At 44.0% G+C, this 26975-nt stretch overlaps 1 protein-coding gene across 1 annotated transcript in view; it reads right to left on the bottom strand.

The window, feature by feature from the left end:
• LOC133162526 (neurexin-1-like) overlaps positions 1-26975 on the bottom strand; it is a 266581-nt gene that overhangs the window by 154199 nt on the left and 85407 nt on the right. The window contains exons 6-7 of the mRNA XM_061291765.1: positions 11505-11534; positions 2598-2615 (exon numbers count right to left, since the gene is read on the bottom strand). Coding sequence (XP_061147749.1) covers positions 2598-2615; positions 11505-11534 — 48 coding nt within the window. The remainder of the gene's footprint in view (positions 1-2597; positions 2616-11504; positions 11535-26975) is intronic.

Genomic DNA, 26975 nt, shown 5'->3' with positions numbered 1-26975 from the left:
CAAAACTAAAAAAACTCAAATGAAATAGACGAGTTACAAACTTATACCCGCTTCAAATGAAACAAAGCAAAGATGAAATATATCAACGCGGCCTGTAGATGGCGCTACAGGTGGATTGCGAGTGCAAATAATGCCTTCAACCAGGGGTGTCAAACTTATTTTTGTCGCGGGCTGCATTGTAGTTCTAGTTATAGTTATCTTCTAAATACAGTATAGGCTACGAAACAAACCGGTGAATAACTAGTTTTGAAATCAGAGCCGAGTAAAAACTGCTCAAATATTTGAAAAAGACTAATGGTAATAAAAAGTGCAAGCAATATCGCTATCTCAATTTATACTTTTAGTAACGACATGCCAAATTCGTCTTCGCGGGCCAGATAAAATGATGCGGCGGGCCGTATCTGGCCCCCGGGCCTGGAGTTTGACACCTATGCCTTAAACGGTACGAATGAGCATCTCTTGAACGGCTTTTTGCCAGTGGGAGGGGTTGAGCGCTTGGACCGGACTCCTCCAACAGTAATTATCGCAGGTAGTTCATTAGCGCCCGCCACTACGGAGACGTGACCGCATGCTCGACGCTCGCCGGCCATTTGTTTGTGGCCCTTTCAATCAGGGCTGGCATTTGCATGATAAAGAGCTTTTTTTATGAGTCTGACTAAAGAGCGCGTTGTGATGATCAAGGTGATGAAAGCAGTTCATAAATGAGGAATGTTCAGATTCACAGCAGGGATGTTCCTCGCCGTGGCGTGTCTGTGTTAGCTCGGAATAAAGCCGCTTACAGAGCAGAATAATGAATTCCCCAACTGTGGATGAATGCATAATACCAGATGTCGGGACTTTTAAACAAACAGCTCCGAGCGCCGCCACTTTTTGTTTTTGAGGTTTGTCTGACTGTTGCCGTTCTGTAGGGAGAAGGCAGAGGAAAACAATGTGTTCTGCTAAGTGTTGCCCTCCGCCCGGCACGCCGCTCCCATCCCCCGCTTTCGCTTCCAAATTGCGGATGCGCGCCTCCACGAGCGTTCTCCCGGGGTGAGCGGGCCAATCCTATTGCGGCGCTCAAGCAACAGCGAAGGGGGGGGGGGGAGAAATAAAAGGCAAACGAGAGATGCTAATCGTCCACCGGGTGGAGAACGCTGTTTTGGGACGCTGAGACCGGCAGATGCAAGGAAAGATGTTTACATTGCTCTCTCAATGTCATTTGATGGCATCTAAAAGGCATGCAGATGAAGATCTCTGCTTTCAGCCTGCCTGACTAAACGTATTTAGCCCCATGAGCAAAAAAAAAAAGAGAAGACAACCCAAAGCTGCAATAGTCACGACAGTCACCAAAATGGCCGCCACAACTTTGAAGAGCAAAACTTTTAAAAGCGAAATAAATCCAAATTGATGCAAAGATTTTCTCGCCGGACTAATCCGGCATAACTTTGGGTATCCTCACGCGGCAGAGCTCTACATTTGCAACTTGTTTGGCAAACATGCCTTTGACAGCATGTAATATGCATAAATGAATGCTAGCTAATATCTACGTGCTGCGTATGACTTGTTGGCTCATTACGTGCAGCCAACTGCCTAAAGTTATACGATTATACATTCATAGGGACGATGCCCAAAAACCTAATTACTGAAAAAAGACGTAAGACTGACATCAGCAAAAAACAAAAAAAAAATGGAAGGGGGAATCGCCGCAGGCTGGACTTTTAAACTGAGCTCATCTTGTTTCCCCGCCATTTTGGAGCGAGGCGTCGATACGTTTCATTAGTCCGTCCGTCCCGGGCCTCTTCCTCGTCCGTGAATCCAACTAATAGAAAGCTAGTCCGGCGTGACGTGTCAGCACATATTCGCTAACGGCCTCAAATACAGTAAAACACGGGAGAGACGTTTGGTCTTCGCTTAGTAAAAGGCAGACACAGGCAGACAGGCAGTGTAATAACCTTGTAAACAAAATTAATGAAACACATAATGGCGGCGAGGCTCAGGCAGTGTGCGCCGCAGAAAATTTACATTTACATTGGAAAGCAATGCAGCTTTGGGCTGGAGGACATCGGGGGGATTTAACGTTGTCACGGTGCATAAAAAAAACGGTAAACACCCGCCGTGGCCGAGTGAATGGACCTCACCGGATAAGGGAAGAAAATTTCAAAAAAATAATTCGGAGGTCCAGCTAAGATGACCTGTCATCATATTGTATGTCATATTGTCTTTCTTATGTTTTTATATCTAAAGATGTATTTAATAAATAAAAATGAGTAATAATAATATAATATAATATAATATAATATAATATAATATAATATAATATAATATAATATAATATAATATAATATAATATAATATAATATAATATAATATAATATAATATAATATAATATAATATAATATAATATAATATACCCATCCATTTTTTATACTGATTATAATATAACATAACATAACATAATTCAATACCCATCCATTTTTTATACCGAATATAATATAATATAGTATAATATAACATAATATAATAAAGAAATAAATCATTGCCAAGGTACAGGCACATTTAAACAAGAAGTCAAAGATGGCTCGCGAATAGGAAATGAGTAGGAAATGAGTTGTCTTACCGCTTTGAGATGAGTCACCTGAAAGAGAAGAGAGAAAAGAAAGATGAGTATGTCACCTCAACAAAAAAAAACCAACAACAACTAAGGGAACATCAGATTCAAGGTGCTGCAACTTCCACACTGGAAACCACTCAAGGAGATGCCTTCAAAAGACCAAGAAAGCATATTTTCTGAGTCTATTTACATAAAAAAAATTAACATTCCTCACTTGTGCTCAACTACTAGACAACAAAATGAAATTATTTTCCTCCCTGAAAGAGAGACAGTATTTAATGGCATGGATAACGGTTAAATTATGACAAGCCCTAATTAGGAACGGGCAATTCAGAAGAGTAAATAAATCATCAACGTTAATTGCGCTCGGCCACACATCACGTCCGCATGCATTATTTCTCAGCGACTCTTTGAAATACCGACTGTCAGTCAAAGTGTCGCTCAAAGTGGAATTAGCATAGCCGCGCCGCGCGTCCGTTAAGACTTTTGCTGCACCCTTAACAAATCCTAAGGTCCGATGGCGTGCTGATCTCCGGGGGGGGGGGGGGGGGCTTAAGGTTAGGGCTAGGGTTAGAGGTGGCGGGGGTACTGAGCATAGTCCAAAGACCTGGAGCATCGGAATCCCACCCAGACCTGGCGTAGGATTAAGAGTGAATAATTGCCAACATTTGAGCTGACTCCAAGAAGATTTTGAAGGCTTCAAGTCAGAATTGAAGACTCTGTTTTAATCCAGGCTGTTTTAAATCATCCATCCATCCATCCATCCATCCATCCATCCATCCATCCATCCATCCATCCATCCATCCATCCATCCATCCATCCATCCATCCATCCATCCATCCCCAGAGTCGGGTCATGGGTTAAATGACCCCCACCCCCTCAAAAAAACTATTCACAAAAAAATATATATCACAAAGATGGAGTCCCTCCTAACTGCATAACAAGAGCGTAATTATCTATTTTTTCGTGGTTATTTACAACTTTGCTGCTGCAGCAAGAGGCGACGGGAGGAAGTGGCGTTGCCAGGTAACAGCCACAGAGGCGCAGCCTTGGCGGAGGCGCGCACCGTCCCACCGAGCGTTGCTTCCCGGCGAGCTTGAGTGGCTCTCGAGATGGAACGGCGAGGCGCCATCAAAACACCCGGCGCGGCTTTCATAAAACGAGTGCGGTTGGAGACAGAAAGGGCCAAACGGTGTCTTAAAGCCAAAAACCAGTCAAAATGGCGGATGGCGCTAAATGCTAACTGCTTACACCACAAAGCTTCGTGGACTCGGTAAGGTTAGGACCGGTTTATGGTTTTGCTGGGGGGGACGATACAACTTCCCGTCAATGGGTCGGTGACGTGACACAGCTCAACCGGGACCGATCGGGTTTCCTGTCCTCCCGCTAATCCCTTGGACTGGATGCTGAGGCTGCAGCCTGTTAATTTGCCAAATCCCCTTTTGCTGCTCTTTGCTCATCCCTCTCCTCTGATATCAAGTGGGTCGCAACAGGATGCCAAAGATGGAGGTGGTCCAAACTAGAATTTGTGTAAGCAGAATCCAACCAGTCTGTTTTAAATCTTTCCTCCATATTTGATTGCTTATTTTATGAAAAACCCTTTTGCGAAAAGTGCGGCAATTTGTGATTTGAGCCTGCCAGTGTGTGCCCGTCAAATGACACAACACTAAATGAGTTTTTTTCGAGACAACAAAATGGAGGTTGCAAAAGGATAAATAATCAAATGGCCCAAAAGCCGCGTCACTCGGGCTTTGCTATTAAAGTGTCAACCTTGTCATGTTTGTATGTCTGTGAGGACAAAAGCATTTAGAAGGGGACACTACATTTAGGTGCAAAGCTTCTAATGGAGGCTTGTTTAATCAGTGGCGAGTTGAAAGCTTCAAGATGGTGGAAATGAAAATTGGAAGTAGTCCCTGACGATGGCCGTCGGAGGCGCCGTCCAAATTTGCAGAGGTTTAACACTGCAGAGACAAAAAACTGTTTTGGGTGGAGCTAAAAACGCAATTTAAAATATAGATTATTGATGTTTTTTGGCAACAGTGTTGGCAAAGCAGGCAAAACCGTTTGTTTTTCCTTCCATTTTGAAATTGTGAGAACAATACAATGGACTTATTTTTTTGTTCTTAGAAAAATGCATGAAAGCCAATTTCCACTTCAAGAAAACTTAAAATGCCTCAATTGAAAAAAACTATTTTAAATATTTTTTAAAATTTCTTGAATTTATTTTCATTTAAATTTGTTTACTTTCTTGAAATTAATTTAATTTATTTTCATTAAATTTGTTTGCTTTCTTGAAATTATGAGCTTTTTTTTAAATACCTAATTAAGAATCTGTTGAGGGGAAAGTTAGGCGGAGCCAATAAAAACAACAGTTCCACCAAAGACTCTGGTCTGGGATTTTACCAAGACTTCATGTGCTGGATACATACTATGCAAAATTAACAACGCGTGGTTACAACGCCAACGCTTGATTAAATTATTCATTTGAGAGCAAAGCCGACAATTAATCAGCTGGGTCAACGGGATCAACTGGCTCTCGCAATGAAAGCCCCAGCATAGAGATGCACCGATCCGACTTTTTCAGTTCCGATACCGATACCGATGCCGTGGCTTTGCGTATCGGTCGATACCCGATACCGATCCGATATTATGGTTGACTTAACAAGCTACATAACTCTACATGTGGAACAGAAAAGACCAAAGGCAATGGCATCAGGCAGACTACACAGTTCTTTGCTCTAAATTAGGGGTGTCCAAACTAACGGTCCAGTTTTTATTGGCCCGCAGCAAATTCTGAAAACATAATTGAATATGGCCCGCACAAGAAGCTTGAGCTCAGCTTCTCAGTTTCCACACTAGATGGTGTAATGTATTTGGACTGTGTGGTTACCCGTACTGGGGGGTGGAGCTAGAGGTATGGCTAGGAGAGACTGCGGCTAAAAAGAAACGAACATCAATACATGATCGACTCACTGCTTCCCTAAAACCTGGTCGTCTTGTCAAGTTATTTCTCATGGTATAGAGAAACATTACAGATGGAACCCGCCACACAAAGCGTTTGACGTCCCATTAACACCCCCCCGGAATAGAAGCGAACACGCAGCGTTTGACATCCGATTAGCCGACCGCCCCCCCCCCCCCTTTCGGGAGAGAAGCGAACGCGCAGCCTTTGACGTCCCATTAGCAACCCGAAGAGAAGCGAACGCGCAGGGTTTGACGTCCGCTTAGCAACCCGGGGAAGAGAAGCGAACGTTCGCTCCATGTTTGCATTTGTTTAGAAAACTCTCGTGGCATGCGGCATACGTGCTGCTGACGTATGACGTAGCCCGCGTCCCAATAAATTAAGGAAAGTATCGGCTCACAGATCGGCTGCATTTTCCGATACCCGATCCATCTATTTTGTTGATATCGGGGCCGATATCCGATCCAGATATCGGATCGGTGCATCTCTACCCCAGCATGTTTGATTTTTTTGTATTTGTTTTGAAAAAGTGAAAAAGTTTCATCATGCATAACAATCCAAACTAATGCAGGTAATCTGCCCTCGCTATAGTGTTTTTTTTTTTTTTTTTTTTTTTTTAAAAGGCCATTGGCAATTTCCACAACTCTTTTGGGTCGAGTGAGACATTTACGGACGCGAAATGAAGACGCGAGCGCGGGACGGACACGGCGCTTCCCCGAGGCGTCGTCTTGTGCTACTTTATGAGTTTCCTCCGTCTCCACGTGGCGTATTTTTTTAATATGCTCGTCCTTCTGGAAATCTCTTTTATTCAATTAGAAGCGTCTAATTTGCGCCTCAACATATTTCATTAGGCCTTCCTCCTCCCTCACTGAGGGGATTAGCTTCTCCTTCCTTTTTATTTACGGCATGCCGAGACATCACATTCCTGCAGGAGGGTACAAGTCAGAGCAATTATTTTTCTGCGGGACTTTAACATCTCAGTCATCCCTCCCCCATAAGAGTGTTAAATGAGCGGACATTCCGTTCCCTCCGCAGCTATCAATTTAGCTGCAATCTAAATTTTCCATACCGAAGCTCTAAAATCCCGGCCGGGAATCGAGTATTCATGCAAATGGTGAATCAATGTGGCGCCAAAGCGCTCATTTTGAATTGTTTTGTAACTTCAAAACGCGTCTGTCCAATTTCTATTCGGTATTGACGGACGTTTGAGGTGTGCTTGAAGGTTTGTTTGGAAAATGGTTCCAATTAAGGAAGCGCCGTCTGGGAATCCGTGGCTGGATTTTGCTCTTTTTCTTTTCTTGTAAAGCAAATGCGGCATTTTTTTAAAATGTATTTTCGTGAGTCATTAGTCATCCCAACAGCTTTCCTCACCTCGCCGCCTTATCTGCTATATAGCGCCATTTGCTACTATATGTCACCCATCTCACGTGCCCCCCCTCCCCCCCCCCCCTTACCCTCCGGTGGCCTTAATTACAACTTGTAAAAACCCGACCTGGATCCAATTTCCACACTGCCCTCAAGATGAATGCCCCACTGGCCAAATTTGATTAAGTTCAGTTGAAATTACGCGTGTCAATGTGTGTGCGCGCGCCATTTTTAACATTTGGCAAAGGATGGGAGGAAATAGTCGAAACGGTGACTTTGATTGGCTGTTAGCTAGCTAACGCTAATCAGTTCATCTCCTGGCTACGGCAACTCCGATTGGACAAACTACATTACGCATACGGTCACTAAAAGTTTTAAAGTCGTCGACAGCTTAAGAAATTCTTAGAAGCAACGTTTACAATGCAGCTCAGTGAGATACGGGCTGAAAAGAAGATTCTGTTTATTGTATTATTTCTTCTTTATTCTTTCAGTTCACCTCAAACTTTTGTCTCCGTAAAGTAAAGAGAATTACAACTTTCTAAATTGTGTTTTGTTAATTAGGTCAAGGACAAAGATGTACTCGGGTCAGATTTGTCTTTGTCAATAGTTTGATAACACATTCCCTTTCTATCCATCTATTTCTTTTGTTAGAACAATTATTTTGTTTATTTATTTAGTTATTTGAAGAGGGACAATGCACAACAGTATAGATACAATTTTTTTTTTTAAATCAAATCTTTTTGATGATGATGATAATAATAAAGTTTTCAATCATTATTGTTTACTCCCACTACAGGGTTGAAACAGTAACACCACATTATAAAGTAGAAGATCCTCATTCGAGGTTCATTCTACCAAATTTCGGCAAATTCATTTGAAAATGTCAAAAGTTTTAATAAATCAATGAAACATTTTTTTTTGAATAACTTGAACGTAGGAACTTAAATGGTCGTCCGCAAGTTCTCAAAATCGGTACCAACAGTTCATTTGATTGAAAAATTGCAGTTTGAGCTCGACGCTACACCAATTAGCATACATTTGGCCGACAGTTGCAGCACTTTGCCAATGTGATTCAAAACTGCATGTAATTCATAAATGATGATGACGAGGTTGTTGTTGTTGTCTAGCGCAGCGGCCCAAAAGTGCTAAACGTTGACGTGATTGGCGCTGTCACTTTCTCCAAGCGAGGCCGCCAATAACGCCGCGCCCGTTTCCGCCTCACCTAAGAGCGGCGGACCGACGAAGCGGCAACGACCTTCACACACCTCGCCGCTCAAGGTCGCGCAGCGGCGCCGCCGTCCAGCCCTGTCAATCAGCATCAGCCCACCGACTGTAATTACGCCATTGGAATGGACCCGTCATCTCGCACCAGCCGCGATAATGAACTCTTGAGATTGGTGATTAGACCAGACGGAAAGGTAGAAACTTTTGAATTTGCTTTCATGTCTTCGTTTCGGGGCAAATTCTGTGAAATTCATTAGAAATGAACAAAGCGCTGGTGGATCCATCTTCCTTCACAAAGAGCCGCGGCCACACAAAGTCTAGAAAGTGCCCTCGGTGAGCTCCGAGTGAGATGGCTATCGTGACCTGGACCTAGTCCATTACATTGCGGGCGAGATACAAATCGGGCTCAATACTGCCTTCATTTTCCCGGCGCTATCTTCAAGGAGATCTACATTAGACCTGCTGGCGGACTATCTCCCAAGCCTCGCTTAATTGCGTTCTCACTATGCATCTACCTGACTTCAGAAATAGAACAAATTTTATGGAAACAAAATGGACCGTGGGTGAAAAAGAATCTGCAATACCAAACCTGAGATTTTAGAGCTTGTAAGATATATATTTTTTTATATATATATATTTTTTTTCATTATTATAAATGTATAAAAAAATATATATATAATATATATTATATATATATTATATATATATTTATAATATATGGTTTTTGGCTCAGTTTTCATTTTAAACTATCACCAATTAAATGAAAGTGGCATTACGTTTGTTGACATTAGCTGTTTTGACAATGCTGCATACACTAGCAGTTAAATAAAATATTTCCTTTTAATCTCAATTTAAAGAGTTTACAGTAATCAAAGCAAACTAAAACTCATTACCACTGTCAGGGCATCATGGTTATTTCTCTTTGTTCTATAAAAAAAAATAGAAAATAATAATGAAGATGATGATGATGCCAACGTAATCATGGCCTTATTGTATAAGCAATAACCGACTTGTTAATTTCAGAAATAGCTTCTGGGCGACTGTTGGAGGGGGACATAACCGCCTCGTAGTCTGCTAACTTTCCAAATACGATGAATGGCTGCTGAATTGGAAACATTAATTTTATATCGATGTGACTAAATCCACCCGCAGGCCGCTTCTTTCCATCTAAAATTTTACGCTAACCTCTTTGAGCCACATAAGCATGTTTAGGAAGCGTCTTTTTATTTTAGACGGAACTGTTGGCCGTTTAATGAAAACATGCTGCCTGCCCAGCATGCTGCGTCGGAAGCGCTCTTCCAGACGGCCAGATAAAGATCAGCGGTGACCAAGGCCTGGGGTTCGTCCTTGCATGCGGTGAAGGGCGGCCGCGGCTTTAAGGAGACTCGCCATTGATTTTTCCCCGGCCCTCTAATATGACGGCTGACGTGACGGCCTCGCGATCGTTAACGGCGGCCGCGGCCTCAGCTAAACACACGCCTGGCTACTTTTTCCGTCCGAGCGAAGCGAGGCCATGCAATCAGAAATATTTTCACAAGGGGGGGGAGGGGCAGCAGGTAATTTGCTAATGTGTCAGATGTTCTAAACAGCTTTATTGATTTCCCCCAGCCCCCCTTTTTGGTTCAAAGGAAAGCATATTAATCCTGGAAACAAGGTGATCGATAGAAACGGCCGACCGGGCAATGTTCGACGAATAATCGGCCGCTTTCCTCTGTAACTGATTTGTATTTGAATGCGTCCTTCGTCCGAGTTGATTTCACGGATCTCGTCCGAGTGGCTTAGGGACTCGACACGTTATGGGGAGGCTGGCGGCCTTGAAGTCTCGCTGGACCATTTGGATGAACTTATCTTTAACCGTACAGAAAATAGTTTGAAGGGCAAATTTTATTGGCATAGAGCAGTTTGACTGGTTTTGTTGGAATATTATTTCATTTTGCACCAAAGGATATTAGCTACATTTGACATCATTTGTATAACCATCCAAATTATTATTATTATTATTATATTAATAAATGATTCACAAAATTAGCTGGAAAATAAGTCAAGTCTAAATAATAAATACATTTTTAAAAATGTTAAATATTTCCCATTTCCATTTTTGGGCCACCTGCAATACCGCCACAGGCCACTAGATATATAATATATTCTATGTATCAATAAATGATTCATAAAATTAGCTGGAAAATAAATCAAGTCTAAATAATAAACACATTTGATTTAAAAAAATGATCCAAATATGTATTTTCCATTTCCAATTTTGGGCCACCTGCAATACTGGAATGGGCCACTAGAGGGCCGCGACCTACCGTTTGACAACCCCTGCCATAAAGGAAACGTGGTTTGATCAAACAGTCAAGTGCTTGGCGACATTCTACATCCAGCAAGTCCTTTTAACATGCCGTCGGACGTTTTCACGTCTCGATGCCGAAAGTTCGGACTTTGCCAACACCAATCACGCGCCGCCGTAATAGGAAAGGAAGCTTTTCTTTTTCTCTTTCCCTACAGCAGCAAAGGTCAGAGCACTCACTGACTCCTGCTCTTGTTCACTCCTTTCGATTTTATGAACTCAGCTTTGACGCTTGCCTTTTCCTTTTCCCGCGGACAATTTGGACTGAGCGTCCGGTGGCGTCAAAAGGTCAACAAATGAGGAGAGCAAAACTGAGAGAGGGAGACAGTCCTGACTTGGAGGCCAGCAGCACACAAATGTCAACACAGTGTAGCCAATGGGACCGGAGCACGACATTAAAAAACAGTTTGTGACAAACAGCAAATGAACTCGACATGAAAGCAGTTCTCGGAAACATCACGCCAACAGCGGGCGTTGTTTTACTTTCTTCTTTTCTCAAATCCACCAGCGAGCTATCGCGAGAACCTGAACGGGAGGGAGCCCTTTCAAAAGATTGCCAAACAAGAAGAATGTCAGCAGAGTGGTGAGAGAGGGAGGAAAAAAAACTCTGCACATTCCATATTGGATGTTGGTGGATGAGCAGCAAACAACGTTTCGTTTTGCCATCGCTGTTGAAGACGCAGACAAGAGTGTTACCTTCGGCCCCCGGGGTGAAGTCATCACGGTCAAAGTTGGTCAAGGGTGAAGGTCCAGGACGTTAGCCATAGGACGGGACAAGTGTGTGGGAGGGGCGGCACATTGGTGAAAAACACAACAGAGGGAGGGAGGAGGAGTGAGATGGTTGGAGAACATTTAAGGAAGATGTTTAGGGGGTGGGGAAGAAAAAAAAATATGGAGGCATTTGAATGGTACAGAGGAAAGGTCAGGGGGGAAAAAAAAATCTGTTCAAAGGGCTCAGGGCATCTTCGGGCAAGAAAAAGAGAACCCAAACAAAAAAAAGAAAATGAACCCATACCTTGGTCGTTTAACGTCAGGTGCGCCAGACCTTGAAAAGGGAACAAATAGACAAAAAGAACAGAAAGAGGAAGAAGAAGAAGAAAAAAGAAGGTCATAAAAGGCACGGGAAGAACAAAAGCATTGTCACAACGTTGGACTGCAGTTTGTGACAGACATCCTGGGGCAGACTTGGATGTCAGAGTTCAAACCAAAACAGAAAAAGAGCAGAGAGAGAGAGAGAGAGGGAGAGAGGGAGAGAGAGAAAGAGGGAGAATACCAACAGAAAACACTTTTTGAGTGAAGTGTGTGAAGGGTTTTGAAAGAAAAAAAAGCATTTTTTTTTATTTTTTTATTTGCCGCAACACCCGAAGGCTGTTGCGCTCACAAATGCTTTTTTTTTTTTCCCTCTGGAGTACTTATGGAACACAGAAAAAAAAAAACTGTTTGGCAGAGAAGGAAGACTTCAGCTAGATTTGCACTCAAATGATTGGAAGAAGAAAACCAACACGACGAGAAGGTCAGATGCGCTATCTGGTAGAAGTCAAAGATTATCCACACGCAGATAATGGCCGCCGCCTAAAATGGAGGCGGCGGCGGCGGCAGCGGCTCGCCAGATAAGCGTTGGCGTCCATCCATAAAGCTCAAACTGCCAAACTAGCTTAGCTTTCTAAAACCACATCTGGGATCAAAACAAAAATACCTTCAATCTACTCCAGGTCATTGTTCATAAGAACTAAAAAAATAAAAATAAACATGTAGACTGCAGCCCAAAAGCAAATACTGAATATTTGAAGCTATTTTGTGGACAAAAGGGAAAAATAAACAAACTCCAGGCAAAGGGGGAGGGGAAAAAAGCCCGTCCTGACGATTGGCTTGTCGGAATCTTAAATCTGACAAAAAGCAAACGCAACTCCCCAAACAAAGCGATTGGATTTGACTTGAGGCGAGACATACTTTCAAGAGTCGCTCGGGCAAGTCAACACCATTCGAGTCAACCCGTCTCGACTCGGTCGATAAATAAGACCGACAGCTCCCCAACTTAAAAAAAAATGTAATAGCAAGACCAGCAAGAGAACACAAAACCAAAACTGGCCTTTCTCTTGCTGCCAAAAATTGTCACCAAAGATTCTCAAGAACCACCAAAGAATTTTTTATGGACTGTCAGGGACTGACAAGAATCATCAAAGCATCGGAATCCAAGCGCCACCGCGGCTTCCGAAGCGTTTTTTCTTTATCTGATCGCCGACCAGTTTTCTGTTGGCCCTTGACAAAAAAACAAACAGTCATTCCACAACTTTTTGTTTTTAGCCCCTTGCTCATAATTAACTCATTCAGCGCCAGTGACGGTTATAGACGTCAAAGATATTAATTGGGCAAAACCTCCGACGAAAAAATGACAGTTTAGCTGAAAAAACACATCAAATATAATATTTATATATATATATATATATATATATATATATATATATATATATATATATATATATATATATATATATAAAATATATATGTATATATATATAAAAATACAATAATATAATATAATAAAATAAAGTAGAATGAAAATATAAAAAATATAATATAAAAAATATAATATAATTTAACAAGCTGTACGGTCCAAATGGCATCTATGTTGTCGCGACGAACCAATACGGAAAGTTCTTCAATGACCTTGTGACTTCAATGACCTCGTGACCTTGCGTGACGCAACAGATGTCTCACGGCGACGACGAGGCACTCTCGCCACCGCGTCCCGCAAGCCACGTCCGAGCCCGTCCCCGACAGCGGCGTGCTAAACAGCGGCATCCTCCAAGGGCTCTTTGCAGCATATGGCCGCCAAACTTGACATCCTCTCGCTTAATCTTCCTCTTTGTGCCCCGAATGGAAGGACGGCGCACCATTCACGATGCATTCCGCCATTCAAAGCGTGTGGCCGAAAGGCCGGCGACAGCAAGTTTGTAAAAGTCACATGGAATAACACAAGGAGGAGAAAAGGGAGAAGTTGCTGCACCCTCGGCGTGTTATAAAATCAAACAACATCTACAAATCAGCGGTTCTTACTCAGCCCGGGCACCGTTAAAGTTTCATCGCGTAATCATTGTCGTACGTCTGGCGGAAGCCAAAAGGTGCCGGCGGGGCCCAAGCGCCGTTTGTAAGACATTTGTTGAAACATGGTTCCCGTCCAAAGTGAATACAAATTCCTTTCAGCCAGCTCATTTATATTGCATATAGTGTCTTTTTGCAGCTTAAGTAATATGCAGACGGCTCAAATTTAAAGTGCTGTAATAATTCACAAGAGTGAGACAGCGAGAGGGGAAATATTGAGAGTTATAGAATCGTCTTAAAGGCTGCTTTGCGTGGCTCCCGCTTTTTTTTTTTTTTATAAATTATTAACAGAGTGCAACCACTTTCTAAAGTTGACTTCATAACTCTTCACATTTGCTAGTACACTTTATTGGTAAATACACACATGAGATTCACGAGCCAACCTAATTAACAAGCTCAAGGATGGAAAATTTGGAGCAATTTTTTTAAATTTTTTTTAAACGGCGTGAGTAGCAACGATGCTATTTGGTATATGGACAACATAAGTGCAAACCTGTAAAATACATACACTGCTCAATATTATGTGAAAGAACACATTTTATAAATTTTTACATATATATATATATATATATATATATATATATATATATATATATATATATATATATATATATATATATATATATATATATATATAAATTTATAATAATAATGAACAAAAATGTTATATACATAAATAAAAAATTTGGAATAATGAACTAAAATTTCCTGTTGAATATTGAAATAAAATTTTATAAATTCCAGACCGCTTTGGTGTAAACACGCATCGTATTTTCTGTGTGTTGCCTGAAATTCCAAGGGGGACTATTGACCCCCCCACACACCCCCACCTCGGAAAGACACTTAAGCTTGGGCGCGCGAGACATTAAATCTTTATGGTCACTTTCCACTTTATGCAGCAGCAACAGCCATCATCTGTCAGTTGTAATGCGCTAAGTTGTTTGGAAACCCTCTCAGCATATGCGCCGCTGGATTTAAAGCTTCCATTAGACGGCACCAGCACTGTGTAATTAACATTACATACGACGGAAACATACGACAAACATTCGAAATGTCAAAGCGGGGGGGGGGGATGGGCGTCATGTGACGAGGTTGAGGCCTAAACTCAAAGCGAACATTTCATCGGCTCCCACACATCTCCTAATTAAGCGCGTGACACCGAGTGAATCACTTTGACGCACGCATTTTGTTCATTAAAACACAGCTAATATGTCACAGGATCCGTCTGGAAAAATAAACCTCATCACCCGGAGACCGGCGAGAGGGAAGAGAAGCCAGCAGCTGCCTCTCGCCTCGTAATGAAGCGCTTCATAAATAAATAGGAGCTCCATATGTCGTGCCAGCCAGCGAGGGAAGACTCATTTCGGGTTTTAGCCGCTGGAAGCTAACGCTACGGGGATATTGATGATATCGTCACTTAGGCTAATTTACGGGAGGCAGACGGAAGATTCTCGGCGGAACTAACGGGTTAGCACATCCGGGAAATGAAGCACATGGATGTCATTAGAACCTGCGTGTGCTTTGTAGAAAAGACAATTTGTAGTTGGAACAACTTAAAAATGTAAATTAGCGACATTCACGGCGACAATGTCAGCTAGCGCGACAAAGCTAGCCAGGTGGGGCCTTGTTTTTTTTTTTTTTTTAGTTTGTTGGTGACAATTGCACGAAAGCCAATTTTTACCTCAGCAAAGACTTAAAATGCGAACCTAAAATTCTACTTTTGACTTTTTTTTTTCTTTTCGCAGGCCCGAGGAAGCTCCAGTTTATCTCTCAGAAAGCAATAAATTCCCCCCCTGACCTCCATTTTCCGTTCATTGATGAGGTCGCAGCTAATCATGCTTTCCCAAATGCGACTTGGCCAACACGAGCCACCTGCACTTTCCCTCCGTCCCGTTCCTAATTTTCCACGAACGGCAACAGGGCCGCCCTTTCCGCACAGGCAATTTCATGGACTGAATGCCTCTGATTGCCACTTCTGGAATGGCACTCATTAGTGGAGTCTGAAAGAGGCGAGTGGGCAACAAAATGCATCCTTCCAATGTCCATTTTCAGTTTTTTTGCCCTTTTTTGCTCCCCTGCAAGTGGTAATTGCGGTGTCAGACGTGATGGAGAGGCTGGCAGGGCAGTTAGCGGGGAGGACGTTCTTCACACTTTAAATACAAAAGCAATCAAAGCATTTCAACTCTGTATGAGCGGCAAGAAGGCAACCTTCATTATGCTCGCCGAGCTTTTACGGGATCCGAGCAGTCGCACCGCATGATGTCCGCGCCGAGTATTTATGCCATGTTGGATTTCGGTGCCATTAGTGGATTGAAAGCAAACGTTGCCTCGCCACGGATCTTTTCAATCCGACGCACCTACGCGGCGAAAGGCCGGCCAGCCAGCCGGCTGGCGCTCCTCTCATCCGTGCAAGCTCCAATCAGAAAGACACATTAGTGCACAACGACTCCTCGCCTTGAGCCGCTCTTGATGTTTCATGTTTCATTTTGACAACTCTCTCCCCACCCACAGCCGCTCGCGTTCCACTTCGCTAGCACTGACTAAAATCACGTCGGCGGCTTTCTCGGATATGCGGAACTGCCGTGAGCTTTGCGGATTTTTGTTTATTGATTTTTATTTTATTATTTTTTGTTTATCTATTTGTCTATTATTTTTTAATTCATTTATTTATTTATTCTTTTATTTATTTATTTTGATTTAATTAAATTTATTTGGATGCCGGGGAATGGTACGCGCTGGATAATGATGAGAATGACACGTAATGGAAAATTAATGTCTTCCAGCTGGGACAATGCGATCGGATTTGTGGAGCTGCAGGAGAGCTTCATCCTCTGTGAGGAAATAATGAGTATGTATATTAACATGAAATGTATTTTCAAATGTATAAATATGAAGATTATGGTAGTCTCACATTTTTATATATTTTTTGGGTTGCATTTGACTCCCGGCTGGCAAATCATGGATGAAGCCAAGAAAAGAAGTTTCTAAAACATCTGTGTCCTACACTATGATATAAAATGAGGTGTTCATCCATTTATTTGGGTTGACAGTCATAACGACCCTCTGAAGGAAGCCACGACTACAAAGCGGCCCGCCACAAAAATGACACCCCTGTTCTAAAGCGATGAGAACATTTCACATCACACCGATGACAATCGCGTGTGAAAACGAAGGTGACAACTCCACGCTGACATTCAGAAGCCGAAAATCACCTCAACCAGGGGGAAAAAAAAAAAAATCATGCTTCTAATTGGCTCCTATTTTACACATGCTATAAAATGACGACAGATCCGCGATAATCATAATTGGCTGCAGATTGCCTTTAATCACACAAGAGACATTGATTTTTTTTTTTTATGCAATTAATCAATCTGCACATCAAATGTCACGTTGGCGGTTTGGGTTGTTAGCTGCCAAGCGCAAAACGCCCCGTTACTGGCCGTTCTTTGTTCATCTACCCTAATTAGTTTGGGAAGACGAGTGCTAAAAAAAAAAGGATGAAGAAGAAGGGGGGAAAAAAATTCCCGTGCATATATTCAGACAAACGGGGGCCCTGAATCGCAGCCAGCGGCGGCAAAGCACAGACGAGCGGGAGCCGATCAGGAGAAAATTAAACGGCACTGAACCTTGTAAACAAATATTCCGACAGCGCTCGACACAATGGCGGCGACGTCTGGTGCCGCTGTTGTGTGAAATAGGCCGGCTCTGTGCAGAATGGTTTTTCACGTATGACGGGAGCACAGGGAAAGCGGCGCCGGGAGAAAAAGAAGCAGACAAATCCACACTGTCAATTTGCGCGGGGATAACAATATAAAATGCTAGGAAGGAAAAATAAATTCTGAAAGGTTTAAAGTTACAATCACGGCAGCGGTAAGCTGAACCTTGTTGGCATGACGACAGGAATCAAAGAAATAATGCTTTTCACATTGCTGGCCTCATTTTAGTTTTCGACAAACTTCCCATTTATTCTGTTTTGTGCATATTTTTGTCTGACAAGAATGTCAGCATTAAATGCAGCGCTGCCTCAAAATGCCCCCACTAGCTTCATGCTAACACGTGCACGTTGTCACGCTAGCTCAGTGCTTCTCAATTATTTTCTGTTACGCCCCCCCCTAGCAAGAAGAAAACTATTCGCGCCCCCCCCCCTCCCCACCGTGACTATCCTAACTTGTCTTGTAAGTCGTAAAATGTTGCACTGTCGCAAACTTCACAGAAGTAACAATGAGAGCGCCACTGCCCCCTGCTGTGAAGATGCGCAATTACACTTTATTCTAGTACTGCCAAAAAAAAAGCCTGTTCCCCAGGGTCACACGCGCCCCCCCAGGTATAGCACCGCGCCAAGGGGGGCGCGCCCCACTATTTGAGAGGCACTGCGCTAGCTTAATAAGGAAAAGTCAGCCACACTCAAAGAAACTTCAAGTGTGATGTTTTCAGCTGGTCACTCCATCTGGTGTTTGGTTTCTCGCAATGGTCTCTCGCCATCAAAGTCATCCGTTTACCTTCCTGATCGCCCTCCTCCGCCACTTTTGGCAGGAGATGAGACGATTTCGAAACCGCCTTTCGTGAACTCGATGGCACCTGCAGCTGGACACCTCACACACACACACACACACACGCACGCATCTTAAAGCGGCCCATACTGGATTAGTGATGCTAAACGCACATGAGAGAGAAAGCAAAATCCGCCAAAAGACGGCAATTTACGCTCAAATATGAGATCATAAACTGAAGACGGGCCCGCACTTGCATGCTGATGATTCCATTTCGCTTTTAGTCACATTACAGAAGAGGGAAAAAAAGCTCAGTGACCGACCAGCATAACAATAAAAACACAATTATGAAGGAATAAAGTCTGCATGAGGATTAACTTTTTAATCCATGATGCTCCATGAATGCTAATATGGCGGCCCCCCCCCCCCCCTTTCGTCCCCCTTTCCTTTACTTATTAGACGCTATTATGTGGCAATATAAAAAGATTAATTACGGCCACAAGACAAGAGTTATTACTTTAGCTCTGCCCTAAACTCATAAATCCTCCTCCGAGCACGGGCGTAAAGTGTACATCAAAGTGTACATCCAAATCGATTCGATTCGTGATTCCATTGCGAGAAACGAGATTTTTTTTCGCCTTGACCGTCGACCTCAACTACCTCGCTCAGGAATCCCAGCCGTGTATAATTACAATGTGCCGAGAAGGCGTAGATTATAGTCAATCAATTCCCGCGGACGCTTTTTTTTTTTTTTTAATTAAAACTAATTGTCAGTTAAAGGTCGTAGCTGAAGGCGGGACAGAGATTAATAATAGCTATAGTTGAGAATACTCAAATCCCCGATCCATACGTCTTTTGGAATATTTCATCGCTATCAAATAAGGAGCTAATTGTAACTTTGATTTAACGAGCTGGCGGCTTTTCCGATGGATTTGCATTCATCGAGTGTTTTCCCCTCAAAGCGAGGACGCCCGGGGAGCGGGGTCGACATGACTTGATCGACCCCCCCCTTCACCGTCCTACAGATATGGCTAGTCGGCGTTTCTGAACGGGGCCCATCTGTTGCCGCCGCCGTTATTCTCCAGGCGGTGTGCCAAATAAAAAAATAAAAAGACCCAAAAATAAATAAAGTGGTAAGCGAGTGGGTATGGGGTGACGGGCGGGGGTCATGCATATGAATGAGCATCTGCGCTTGACAGAGAGCATTCTTGTCCAAATACTCGCACGCGGGAGTGCCACGCAACAGGTGTGTGTTTATGCTTGAGTGTGTGTGTGTGTGTGTGTGTGTGTGCTTCACGATAATGACTCCAAAGAGGATATCTGGGAGGAGAAGCTAACAACAATCTGATGTTGCAAAATGTGCAATGTGATGCAACCCAAGGCGGAGCGTGTTATCATGTCCAACTTAGCTTTAGCTTTAGCTTTCTGCAAACACTGTAAATTGTTTCACTGTCTGCAGTCGGTATTGGTACGAGTGAATGCCGGGATTAGGTTAAAAAGCAGAACAACAGTGCGATATCGACCCTCCCTCCCGATTCGTTTCTATTCCGCAACATGGCCGACGTGCACGTGAGACTGGGAGGGCGCTAGCGTGCACGTGGGCGGCCGGCCGGCCTCCCTTCGTCTTATCTCGCTCCGGCAGGCCACTCTGCCGACACGCACTCCAAAGAGCCCCCTCGTTGTCATTCATGGCTTCACACGTCTTCGCAAAATGTCACCGCCGGGGGAAGGGAAAGGCTGGCGGGTTCGAGGAGGAGTGGCAAAGCGCAAAACACACAAACTCCAAAGAGGAAAGGGTTCCGAGGCCCACGCAGCCGCCGGTTACCTCGGCGGGCTTTCGTTATCTCGCTGGCGACGATGTCCCACCGCCGCCGCCGGCGTCGGACACGTCAACGGCTACTGGAGAAGAAATGGGTTCATTACTCAAGTGCTCCAGTATATTATATATCCTTCATATCCTCTCTCCTGACTTTTTGGAGGCATGTTGTAATCGATCATGTCTTATAGTCATATAAGCTTAAATTCAATCTTTTCCTAAAATCATTCAGCACTAGTCTGCATCTTTAAAAAAAATAAAAAAAATAAAATTAAATAAATAAATAAATAAATAAATAAATAAATAAATAAATAAATAAATAAATAAATAAATAAATAAATAAATAAATAAATAAATAAATAATACAAAACATATTTGTTAGACCACAAACCTTACAAGCCCCACACCACTTGAGGAGCTTTGCTGAAACTATGCCGGAATATCCACCGTTGCCAACAAGTGCGCAAGCGCACAAGCGATTGAGCGCAGAGGAATCTATTTCTGTCCGTAACGTATTCCGGATCATTTGCACGCTCTTTCCAGCTCAGCCGAGGAATCCATCGGCTGTCCGAGCGGCGTTCCGTGCATTAGCGTCAGGTGGCGGCTGACAGCTCGCCCGGGCGGCAACAGGCAGCCGGAGTGGAGGCCATCATAAATAATGAGCGCCATCCATTGCGATACGTGCGCTGCCTCATAACAGGCCGAGAGGAAAAAAAAAAAAAGGCAGGAAATAACAGAAAAGAACCACAGAATGATGTATGAGCTTTTTTTAGGGAGGAGGCGAGGGGGGTTACCTTCAGCATGCTCTGACTAAAACACACTAAGTACTTAAAAGCCAAACTAGAAATGACAAAAGCTGTTTATAAAACAACTTCCATTATCACTTTTGGGACTAAAGTGATGCACCCGGCCGGCGCTGAGTAGACGGACTATTACTACGTGATTTTACGGTTGCCATGGCGCCCTCCGTGTAGGCTCTTTTTGTGCATCTCACGCATCATACATCGAGAGAAAAAAAATAATTACGATGTTAGGTTTCTACATCTGATTTTCCAGGAAGGTTATGGTGTTAAAATCAAAGCTGCATCCCTTTCATGCATTCAAGCCACCAAACAGGCTTTTTGAACATCAATCAAAAAATAAAAAATAATAAAATGGCAGCGCACGTCGTCAAGTAGGAGTCAACAGGAAGCGGCTACAGCGGGCTGATTGCAGGCCCGCTTTACGCAAACAATAAATCGGAACTCACGTGCGTGTCTCGAAGCGTCCGATGCCGACTGACTTGTTAATCAAAGAGCAGGCGGCCACCAGCAGGAGCCAGTGAAGCGGATTTGATTTAAAAGCGGGGCGCTTGATTGGGCACACGCTGCGTGTGCTCTTTACGCCGCTTTTGTATTAGTGCCCATTACGTATTGATTGGTCAGTGTGAGGGGAGGAAATCGAGAGCTACTTGGAATAAATGCTATGAGAGTCTTTAAGTGGCCTTTACGTGGGGAAAGTTTGAGGGGGCGTAGAAAAAAAAAAAAAAGCTGAAACAGATCCGAGCTCAAGCAAGACATTTGTAGAGTTTTTCAGTTGGGCGATCTTTTCGTATCTAATATTTATCGAGATGGTTATTTCATTTGCCTTTTTTTGAAAATAGATGCTTCTAAGCTACGCCCCGGGCCGTTTTGATGAGCGGAGGCCAAGCCTCGCCCATCTTGAGTCTGACTGGCTGAGGCAAAACGTTTCTGTTGCAAATCTTGGCAGCTTTAGAGCAAAGAGAAAAGAGAAATGTGTGGGTTGGAATTGGAGATGGCATTATTTTGGGACATGAATGCAGAATCTGGGGCAAAGAAATATTAATCAAGGAATTAAATACGCTCCACGCAGGAATCCGTTCAAATAATGTCCTTAATAGCAGAAGCACGTGTGGCGTACTTCGGCCGGTCAAAAATGGCGGTGCCCGTTATTTGCACAGGGTTAAAAGAGCGTCATCAAATATTTAATAGGTGTCTGATATCACTTCATGTCTGCTTGAAAGAGTGTCGAGGGAGCGGAAAAAAAAAAAATTGTTTGAATGATTTGCATCCCCTCACGGTAAATTTCGACGAGTTATTATTTAACAGGCAAATTCTAAATGACTTTTGAAACAATTGTTCAAGAAGGAGGCTTACTGTCAAACTAGAAGATGTGCATTTAAAGCATCTTAGCCTCTTAATGCTAAAGCTAACACACAATAGGAAACGCATATACAAGGCTTTACACAAACACAAGCAATGTCACATTACTGCAGTGCTTCTCAATTATTTTCTGTTACGCCCCCCCCAGCAAGAAGAAATCTATTCGCGCCCCCCCCCTCCCTACCGTGACTATCCTAACTTGTCTTGTAAGTCGTAAAATGTCGCACTGTCGCAAACGTAACAGAAGTAACAATGAGAGCGCCACTGCCCCCTGCTGTAGTAAACCCGCAATTACACTTTATTCTAGTACTGCCAAAAAAAAAGCCTGTTCCCCAGGGTCACACGCGCCCCCCCAGGTATAGCACTGCGCGCCCCACTATTTGAGAAGCACTGCTTTACACAAACACAAGCAATGTCACATTACTGGGATATATTCTTTATCCTCTGCAAAGAGCAGAGTGTGTCATCACCAGGGTTATAAGAGTTTAGGATTTTTCATTATAATTTGTTTTTATTTCGGTTTGATTCCCACCCCCCCCCCCTCTCCCTCACGGCCATTAAAAGGATTATTAAGGCAAGAGAAGCACAAAAAAAAAATGGAGCCCTGCAAAGTGTTTCTTCTTACTGATTGTCGCACGCACAGCTCCATAATTCAAAAGGGGAACTTTGGGCATCTAAAAGCAGCTGCAACTTTGATGACGCTCTCTGGCCGCATCTCCAGAGTCGACGACAAAGACAACGCACCCGACGGGCGAGATGCGACACCAGCTCGGAGGACCAGAGGTTGAAATTTCAAACTGTGGCTTGTTGTGGCTTTGGAGATTCCGCCACTTGGATGTGCTAATGGCTGCCGCCTGCGGGCAACGCCCTCTCGGTGGTACGACGTGGAAATGCAAAAGAGTTTGCTATGATGGAAATAATTGGCAGCTCAATCAGAGACCTTGAACTCGTTTAGTTTCTTGACGGCTTTCCGCCGAACTCTCGACCCGGCCTCTCCTTTGAACTCGACTGCCATGTTTTCCTCGTGGCCACGGTTTTAATGCATCGCCGTCGCCATCAGCCGTGGCACGCTACTCCCGGCGTCGCAAAAGCTCCACCGTGGGGGGGGGCGAAAAAAAACAAGTTCACAGACAGGACAGCAGAGGTTTGGGCGACCACATGAAAAGCGCACCTTTTTGCTTTGTTGCCGGCGAATGACAGATTGCACTTTTGCATAAAGAGCGTTTGGACTTTTATCCGCTCTCCCTAGCTGAGCGAAGCCAAAGGGGCCACTTGACAGCATATAATGAGATCGTTTGAGATTATTACGCAACGCCGCATCCTGCCTGGGACCGGCGAGAAAGCGGACTCGCGAGATCCCGTAAAGCGGGTCCACAAAACACCTTAATAGGCTTTCCGAACGCCGGATCGGGTACGAGTTTATTTGGAGAATGATGACAGACGTTCTCAGTGGAAGGAACCAATAACATTAGCTTAACAAATCAGGAAGCTGCCCAAGCAAGCCAAATGATTAAAAACAACAACAGGAAATCAGTCTTGTTATTACCTAATCAGAGGTCTCTTTATCGCATAGCTGTGGGGAAGTAACAGCACGGGGCGTGGAAGTGAGTAGGGAGGGGAGAGGGGGGGGTCAGGACGCATCAACCTGTTTCTATGCATGTATAAACACCACAATCTGGGTAAATAATTATTCAGAGAGTTTGTGAATGCTGATTACAAGCGTCCCCCGGTTGCGCGTAATGAGCGGCAGACATTGGCTCATCAAATATGGATGAAATGAACGTTGACGCTTTCCACCGTGGCACTCAATCACGGTCGCAGTCAACTAAAGGTGAGCGGCGCTTACGGGGAAAGCTGGCGAAGCAACAACTCGCTCAAGAAGAGTAACAAACGATAGATTGAACGGGGATGTACTTTCCGCTTAGCTTCCAAAACCAATTTTCTCCGGTGGCAACCAATCACGGCTCAGCGGTTTTCTGAAGTTGAGCCGTGATTGGTTGGGTTGTCATTTCAGTAAGTGACAAAATGGCCGCCCCCTGCGATGGACAAAATGAGTGAATTTTCTTTAATTCAAAAAATGAATCAAAACGCTAATCTGACTTCATATCTGAGCTTGGCAATCAAAAACAAGCAAACCCAAAGAGCGAGTAGATTTTACCTTGGACAAGTTGTGATTTAATTCAGTACTGAGATACGATTGCCAAGTTGAACCCGACGTGGGAATAAGACTTAAGAGCCGGCCAATCGTTTCCGGAACGTCCCGCGAAACATCAATGGAAATGAAAAAGCCTGGTGACTTGAATTTAGTTGAGAGGGAATTAAATGTGCTAGCAAACCATAGCGCTGCGTATATTACGCCGCGGGGAATACGTATTAGGAATCGGGGTTACCCCAGATACGCGATGACCTCATATATTCCTCGCCTGCTTCAGCACACGACGGAAACTCCAGGCTACGTTCTGAACTTGGCATGTTTTCCACGTGCGAGGCTCTGACAACTAATTTGCCCTAACATTTCAGCAAAAGGTCAAGACAAGTTTATGAATAGTGATGGAGGGAATAACGGAGGCAGGTAGAAGCTCTTTGGCCTCGGAGGCGCCCGTCAGTGTCCGGGTTGGAGTTGTCTGCATCGTCCGAGCCAACTAGTGAACTCGACCTTTGCTTAGTTGACTGAGCTGCAAACATTTTGAACGGTGGTCAAGAATCATCCCTACAAGCGAGGTCCTTAATTCACCTCAAAACGGTGGAGATGAGGATAAAGCTGTTTTGGCATCTGCTGAACAAGTCCGCCTCATTTCTGATTACTCATCAGAGGACAAGTGGAGGGAGAGTAAAAAAAAAATGCATGTGTATGGGAGTAAAATAGACAGTTCAGCATTTCATTTTCTCCGAAATGTCACCTTTTGTTTACATGAACTCGCGGCGAGGACGGCGGGAACCCATATCGGGCCGACCTTGAAATGAGCTAATGCGTGAAAATTGCAGAAAACAAAGCTGCACTTTTAGAGAAAAGCCGAGCGCCATGACGTCACACGCTGGAACATTCCATTCATTAATACCAGCTAAAATCCCCCAAATGAAAAGAGCGAGAGAAAGGGGGCCGAGTGTGAGACTGTCAAATAAGAACATCAGCAGGTGTGGGCGGCGCGAGTCTGGCATTTCCCTCAACCTTTGGGCTTCGCAGCGAGACAGAAGGCGAAGGGACGGGCGGGAGGATGAACTTTTTTTTACGCCGCCGCAATCTAGCCCTTGTGTCAAAGTCGAAAGCTTTGCAGTCGCTGGCATTTCATGGCATAATTGAATCTGGAAAAGGCCGCAGGTACACAAAAGCAATCGTCGAGCACTCACGGGTTACTCGGGGCGAGTTTAGTGTGCGTAAAAAAAAAAAAAAAATAAAAAACGAGGCGGCGATCCTCTGCATATCCTCATACCATTGACGGCTTTACACGTCAAAGGTTCATTTCGACTGGGCTGGCAGTGAATGGGTTAAAAGTTCCTCAAAGGAATATTTCGATGGAATGCATTCAAGTGAACATCTCTGATACTCAAAGTCACAACGAGCGTCACCGCTGTTGTTGTCCTCCAACATTTGGCTTGCAATGACGATTATCGACATGAGCACAATGTTCCGGAAACAAAAGGGAATTTGGGTTAATACGGCAACAACAAGAGTACATTTAATATCTTTGCTGCTCTGTTATCTCCTTCTCTTGCCTCCATGCCAAAAGTTTTGGCTTGACGTCGTTTCTTTCTCGCAGATAAAATAAGCAGAAAATCCTTCGTCTGTTTAAACAATCTCATTTAACTACAGGGCCCCACTCAATCCGTAATCCGCTATCTCCAGCCAACACTGACGGGGAGGGCTCCAGCGTAATGATAAACTGGTTACTGTCCTTCCCTGAGGACGGGATTAGGTTGGAGGTCTGATGACTGAGACAGAAAAGATCATTAGCCTTGATCAGATTGATTAAGATCAGCTCGGCAAGGCCGTGACATCCCTCAGCCCGACGTTAAATCAGCCACGCCGACCAGGGTCGCATTTAATCTGCCGTCGGCCAATCGGACGAGAGCTTTCGCTTGGCCTGCTCTCGCTCGGTCCGACCGTGGTCTGAAAAAAGGGGGAGGGAATGAAAAACAGCCTGCCTGTTTTAGCGCCTTTTAAAATGCATGAATCCCAATCAACTGAGGAAACGGTTAGCATGGCATTTGAATAATTGCAGCGGAAAAGTCCGATAAACCGTGCAGACAGCGGCGTGACTAGCGAGTGGGCGGTGAGGTCGCCGAGCCCTTTCCCGAAACGCCCGGCGAGCGTAAAGCGCTTTTCGGCCGAGTATGAGCTGTTTAAATATTGAGACGACATCATTGGAGGACGCAGATGGCTGCGCTCGCCTCGTTTGCCAACGAAAACGGGTCAGTGTCGCAGGAACATCATCAATCCGCACGGCCCAGCCATCACTTTTCCAAAACACCCTCGGGCCTCTCTACCTCGGCGTCATCAATCTCACGGCACCTTTGAACGTGTGGTCAGTAACTTTAATTAGCCGGAGCGGGTCGAAGGGGGGGAAGCCCTAAAAATAGAGACCAAAGCGTACGTCCAATTAATCGCCTTCATAAGCACGGCTTGCGCTGGACCGGTAAAATTCATTTATCGACTTTCCGTTTGGGAATTGTAAAAGTTGTTTACTTCTCTGGCTGAGTGTTTTCCTTTAAAAGTGAAAACGCCACATCACGTTTCACGCTCCGTGGAAAAGCCAGTTAGACACGCGGCGTACAAAGCCAGACAACTTCAATATAATCAATGACCGGCTCTTTCCAGAATGGCACAAAAGTCTCAAAGTATGACTCACACCAGACATTCCTACGCGATACAACTCGGTATATTTTTACAACGAAGCTGACGAAAAAAAAAAAACCTG

Source organism: Syngnathus typhle, linkage group LG1, assembly GCF_033458585.1.
Source record: "Syngnathus typhle isolate RoL2023-S1 ecotype Sweden linkage group LG1, RoL_Styp_1.0, whole genome shotgun sequence".
Classification (NCBI taxonomy): domain Eukaryota; kingdom Metazoa; phylum Chordata; class Actinopteri; order Syngnathiformes; family Syngnathidae; genus Syngnathus; species Syngnathus typhle.
Note: the sequence above shows the minus strand (reverse complement) of the source record. Positions and strands in the feature narration are given on the sequence as shown.